The following is a 6,897-nucleotide window of genomic DNA, read 5'->3' on the forward strand; positions in this document are numbered from 1 at the left end:
ACAGTGAAGTGGGATTATTCATCTGCATTTTTTTTCAGAGATGTTTGCAGTCAAGACTTTTTTTCCCTTGAAAATCCTTACACCTTGTACAGTTAGGATGAAAGTACCTTTATTATATGAAAAGCAGGACACACCTTATGCCAAAATTGGCATGCTGTTGAAATGATCAAAGTCACATGATCAATTATTAGTGCAAAGTTACTAATGATATCTTTTCAACAACTGTGATACCTACAAATCAATGTTATCTCTGATATGCTATCATTTATATAGGATATAAATGAGTTTTCCCTAGAATCAAATTGCAATTAAAAAAATCTTAAATGTTTCCAATTGTTTTCTACCTTTACTCTTAACTGACTTCCAACCCAAAGTGCTCTCCCTTATATCAGTGGAAATGATCAGGAATTCTACTCACTCCAGTGTCACCTGAGCCACAGCATCCATGGAATTATATCCATTTTCCATTAAAATCTCTGTGTACCGTCCCATTTTGATGGCTTCCAGCCATTCACCTACAGATCTGTAGACACCATTTCCAAGTGGGCTATGTTCCCCTAATAAATTTGAAATTCTAAAAGAGAAACCAAGGTATACATTAACACAATCTTTTTAAAAAGTTGGATGTAAGATTGTTGTACATGGAGAAAAACAGAGTTGTCCAGTAACCCTGGAGGTGCCCAATATTAGGTTTTGTGCCTAACTATTTCAAAGCTTTACTTCACAGCCAGCTATATAAATATTCTACAGGTCAATTTTAGGAGGGATCATTTCCTCGCACCCCGATTTTTAAAATCTAATTTATTTGTTTAAATTTACTGGCTGCTCAACTCCAGTGGACTCTGGGCAGCATACAAAGTTTTTAAAAAAGCCTAGAGCATAAAAATAGCAAGAAACATTAAAACAACAAGCAGCCCAGACTAAAATACTCTGCTACAGAAACCCACAAAACAAAAAACGGGCCTTTAAATGACAAACATCAACTCCAGGCTTGGGGCATTTTTTTGATTTCATATCTTTATTTTGGGGGGGGGAGGTGATATTTTTTCTCAGATCGATTCACTTATTAAAATTATAATATGGTGATACTGTAACATTAGCAACTGGTTTTCATAACTGGCTAATATACAGACGACAAGTAAGAGTGAGTGATGTGATTTACTCACAATCTTCCCAACTTAGCCTAACAAAAACTTTGCAAAGTGACAATGAGGATCTACTAAACAGTCAGAGAACTAAATCGGTCTTACATACGTAATTTCTGGTTTTATATTTTGTGTGTTTCTTTTCAAAGCTGCAGAAGAATATGCTATTGCATTATGTCTACTGCCATTGTTCCTATAATGTCCTAGAGTTCTTAAAATTCAGAAAGCTTATGAATGTAATAAATAAACAAAATAAAATAATTCATCATCCATCAAGATAAATGTAGCACATCTTCTTATATAATGCATTCTATTTGATGGATATGGTAGGTGCTAATGCTGACATAAATTGTTATGAATTTTTAATCACATTTCTTTAAATAATATCAGCATTTGTCAATTTTCTAAAGAACTTATATTAAATTGTAATATTCAGGAGATAAAATTATTGGATGCCGCATCATGCGGAAGCCGCGCCCACTCCATAGCTGGCAATGGGAAAATCATCCTGATACGTTGCGCAATGTCACATGACATCGTGAGTTTGACATGTCTGAACTAAGGGTAGCTACTTTTGTATCATCTCTTTCCAAATTAGAAAAATAGTTTGTATTTTGACAATAATCAAAAACTGAGATATCTCATCAAACCAGAGAAGCATAGCATCAATGATAGAAAGATAGCATGGCATGAATTTGATTTTATACCTGCTTGATGTGTTCACCAATGTTTTCAGGCTACTGGGATTCCGAATGAGCTTTTCCAATATGCAGACTATTTCATCAAATTTGGGCCTGCTATTTCGGTCCTTCTGCCAGGAATCTAACATTAGCTGATAGAGAGCAGCTGGGCAGTCCATGGGACTTGGCAAACGATAACCTTCTTCAACAGCCTTAATCACCTAAGGAAAAAATAATCAAATTCCTGAATGTTCTTCTTTAATAAACATAATTGTAATTAAGATTCCCCTGACAATGCAGCACACAGATTTCTGTTGTTAAAACATTCAGATCATGTTCCTGCTGATAACATTAAGTCTACATAAATGATGGTATGAAAAGCTATATATATATGGAAAACTCTATCCATATTATTTACAATTTCATGAAAGAATTTTTATTATATCTTCACCATGGAATAGTGCTACTAGAATCCAATAAAATAGGAAAAAATTACATAGCCAGCACTGGCATTGGTAATATCAAGAACTATAAATTCTCTAGCTCAGTTACAGATAAATAAAACTTCTCAAACCCTTGAGTTTTTGTAAATGAATTTATATCTGACTCCAGCCTATCAGGTTGCTAACTTTTTCAGGAACACAGCCAACTCCCAAAACTTTTTATAATCACAGTCAAATATTTCTAACTATTTTTCACAGAAACAATAACATTTACTGACCTACTACTAATGTCTATATCACAGAGCACATCAAACCATTCGTTACCTCTCAGGTTTGTCTATGTAGGAAAAGAAAAATTCCATGAATAAAAATTCTAAAGGGGAAAACAACTCAAAAAACATGGGAAACATTAAAAAATATGATCCTAAAAGCCAAGTCCAATACAATACCACTAAAAAAGAAAAACAAGAAATCCAAGAAGAAACCAGCACAAAGATCTCTCTGATAAACTGAAAGACAAAAAGTATAAGCACAAAAAATGGATAGAGGGACACATAACTAAGGCAGAATATCAGCAGATAGCCCAGATCTGCAAAAATGAAGCCAGGAAAGCAAAGGCTCAGAATGAACAAAGACTTGCAACAAAAGTCAAGGATAATAAAAAAGTTTCTTTCAACATAAAAATAATAAGAAAAAAGTCAAAGAAACAGTCTGTCCAATAAAGAGAGAAAATGGCATGGATGTAACAGGCAGTAGAGAGAAAGCAGAACTGCTTAATTCATTCTTCACATAAAAAGAAATTATTGCCCAACATACCACAAAAACTATTACAAAAGGGAGACTAGAAATACAAATTAAAATAAGCAAGACCCTGATCAATATAAATCATCGGGACCCAACAGATTACATCCTAGAGTTCTGAAGGAGCTGGCAGATGTAATCTCAGAACCATTGTACCATATCTTTCAAAAATCCTGGAGCACTGGGGAACTTCCAGAGGATTGGAAAAGGGCTGATGTGATTCTCATCTTCGAAAAAGGAAAAATAACAGACCCAGGAAACTATACACCAATCAGCCTAGCATCAATACCTGGGAAGATACTGGAAAAAAATAATAAAAAATAAGATCTGTGAACATCTCAAAACAAATAAAGTCATAACTAGAAGCCAGCATGGGTTTGTTAAAAACAGATCATGCCAAACCAATCTTATTTCATTCTTTGACAAAGTGATTAAATTAGTAGACCAGCAAAATGTTATTGACATATTATACCTAGACTTCAGCAAGGCATTTGACAAAGTAGATCACAACCTACTTCTTGGTAAGCTAAAAAAATATGGATAGGCTGCATCACCACTAGATGGATTTGTAACTGGCTGACAAACCGTACTCCATGAGTAGTCATTAATGGTACTACATCTACATGGAGGGAAGTAAGGAGTGGGGTACAATAACGTTCCATTTTAAACCCAGTACAATATCTTCACAAATGACTTAGATGAAGGAACAGAAGGAGAACTCATCCAATTTGCAGATGACACTAAGCTGGCAACAATAGTCAACATGCCAGAAGACAAGCTCAGGATCCAAAAAGATCTTGACAGACTTGAACAATGGGCCCTATCCAACAAATTTAATGTGGAGTAAAGCAAGGTTTTACACCTAGGCAGGAAAAATCAAAGGCATAAGTACAGATTAGGTGAAACATGACTCAAAAACAGTAACTATGAGAGGGACTTTGGAATACTTGTGGACAATCATTTAAACATGAGTCAGCTGTGTGCAGCAGCAGCCCAAAAAACTAATACAATCCTTGGTTATATAAACAGAGGCATAGAATTAAAAGCACATGAAGTATTAGTACTGCTTTATAAATCCTTAATAAGACTGCACCTGGAATACTGCATCCAGTTTGGTCACCACACTAAAAAAAGGTGTTGAGACTTTGAAAAACTTCAGAGAAGAGCAACTAAAATGATCAAAGCCCTGGAGACAAATAAAATATGAAGAATGGTTGCAGGAATTGGGTATGGTTAGTCTAGAGAAAAGAAGTGACATGACAGCAGTATTCCAGTATTTGAGGGGCTGCCCCAAAGAAGAGGGGATCAACTTATTTTCCAAAGCACCAGAGGGCAAGACAAGAAACAATGGATGGAAACCAATCAATTAGAGAAGAAACTTTGAATTAAGGAGAAACTTCCTAACAATAAAGACAGTTAACCAGTGGAACAGCTTGCCTTCAGAGGTTGTAGGTGCTTCATCACTGTAGGTTTTAAAGAAAAGACTGGACAACCACCTATCTGAAATGGTATAGGGTCTCCTGCATGAGCAAGGGGTTGGATAGAAGATCTCCAAGGTCCCTTCCAACTCTATTTTGGTTGATTGATTAAATTGTAGTAAATGTAATTGTAGGATGAGATGTGAAAAAAACTGAAAGCATATACATACATGGACAAATGTTTGTTAATATTTTTATAATGATTTAGAAGAGCATTATAGAGAAGGTATGCTTATCAAATTTTTACATGACATAAAATTGGGGGGATTGCTAATACCCTAGAAGACAGTCTTGAGGTTCCAAAGGATCTTGGTAGAGATGAATGTTGGGTCATATAAGGTCCTGTCCATAATAAGAAGAATCAGATGCACAGGTACAAGAAAGATGGCACCTAGCTTAGTAGTAGTACTTGCGAGAAAGATTTGGATGTCCTGGTAGGTCACAGATCAAGTATGAGTCAGTAGCATGCTACGGCTGCCAAAAGATCCTGTTGATGGTTCTGATTTATGCTGCACTGATTTGATTGCATTGCAACTGGAATACTTCAGTTCAGTTTTGGTTGGCATAATATGAAAAGGATGCTAAGGAAGTGGAAAAAGTGCAGAAATAAATGAATTTCTTATGAAGAATAGGTAGGAGATTAGCATTTTTATCTTAAAGAAGAACAAGTTAAGGGGAGATATGATAGCAGTCTTCCAATTCCTATAGGGATGTCACAGGGCACTGATTTATTCTCCATAGTGCCCAAGGATAGGAGAAAAACCATGAGTAGATGCTTTATAGAGAGAGATTCAATCTAAGATAAAGAGGAATTGTCAGAATCCAAATATATTCCATCTCTAGTTATCAACTATGAAAAACCGCATTTTTGCCTGCTCTGGATTCTGTCATACGATGAAGGGAAGGGGGTGAACAAAGGGGCTTTATGGCCCTCGCTTCCTTCAGCCTACTTCAAAGGGACTGGATGTGGATATCACCAAAAGGACTAACAATAACAATGGGGGTCATTAGCTTTCATGTAATCCTTTTTGAAGTCTCCTCCCGGCAGTGAGGAAAAGGGGGTGAGAATGTAATGCCTGGGATTGTCGCTGGGAGAAGGGGGTGATGGGGTGTGGCTAATGGGGGATCCCTTAAAACCTTGAATGGGAGAGCCTGGACCCAAGTCCTGTCTAGAACGCCTGCATCCAGCTTTCTCTTAATAAAGATGCCTGTTGGAAGAAATATTCCAGGAGTTCTGTCTTCTTAAGATGCAAAGTGGGGTGGGTCTTTACAGGAATGTCCTGACTGTCAGACCTGTTAAGTAGAGAAATAGCCTATCTTTTGGAATCAACTTGGAGAGCTATTTGACTGGGATTCTCTGAGGATTCCTACCCTGGACAATGAGTTGGACACAAGACTTCCAAGGTCTCTTTCAACCCTATGATTCTATGATTCTATATGATTGTCTGGGAATAGCTCTTTCTATGCATATGATGTTCTGCAATAGTTTGGCATTCAGATGCTGAGAAATAATAGAGTTGTTAATATAAAAATTAGTGCAGGCAGGGATAATATGCAATTACTTCAATGACAAGTACTTTAGCTCATTTACAATGGAAGTCACTGGTTCTTAATGTTTTTGGAAAAACAAAAATAAAATTGTTTACGGGCATCTACTGAAGTGATAAAAATCAGACATGCAATGTATCTTAATACTGATTAACTTAAAATTATACTAAAAATAATCGGAGGTTTAATTACACATGAAGAATCTTCACAGGCAATATGAATGTTAACTGGCTTAACTGACACCTCTTTTACTAATTATTAATTCACTCAGAATAATAATTAAACCTGGAACTTGATCACTATCACTAATTCCCACTTCCGGTTGCAACCATGACGGACTTACCGGGGTTAGCTCCATGAGGGGATGGAGCCCGCAGCAGAAACGGGGGGCCTCCTGAGGGTCGACGACCCACGTTCGGGGCGCTGAGGATGTGGAGGGTGTTGGCGACCTCGTTGGCGGCCGGTGCTGAGGGCACCGAGGGCGCTGGGCTTGCTGGCAGCCGGGCGAAGGAAGAACGGGCGGAGGATGCGGCCCGGCTGCCCGGATGCGGCCTGGCGGCCTGGCGGCCTGGCAGCCCGGCGGAGGCGAGGGATAGGCTGGATGGAAGATCTACGACCTGCAGAGGATCAACGGCCTGGAAGCCTGGAAGATCGGGCGGCCTGGAGCCCGGCGGCTGGGCGGCCCTAGAAGATCGGGCGGCCCTGGAGGAGCGATGGCCGGGCCGGGCGGCCCTGGAGGATCAGCGACCGAGCGGCCTAGAGGATCGGCGGCCGGGTGGCCTAGAAGACCGGCGGCCCTGGA

General features: G+C 38.5%; 1 protein-coding gene across 1 annotated transcript in view; it reads right to left on the reverse strand.

Moving 5' to 3' along the window:
- Nucleotides 1-414: 414 nt before the first annotated feature.
- Nucleotides 415-6,897, reverse strand: part of LOC107302931 (ephrin type-A receptor 5-like) — a gene marked incomplete at its 5' end in the record, with an annotated part of 38,048 nt that continues 31,565 nt past the window's right edge. The window contains 2 exons of the mRNA XM_029287330.1: nt 415-574; nt 1,853-2,046. Of these exons, the coding sequence (XP_029143163.1) occupies nt 415-574; nt 1,853-2,046 (354 nt within the window). The remainder of the gene's footprint in view (nt 575-1,852; nt 2,047-6,897) is intronic.

Source organism: Protobothrops mucrosquamatus, unplaced genomic scaffold (assembly GCF_001527695.2).
Source record: "Protobothrops mucrosquamatus isolate PMUCROS unplaced genomic scaffold, P.Mucros_1.0 scaffold_301, whole genome shotgun sequence".
Taxonomy (NCBI): domain Eukaryota; kingdom Metazoa; phylum Chordata; class Lepidosauria; order Squamata; family Viperidae; genus Protobothrops; species Protobothrops mucrosquamatus.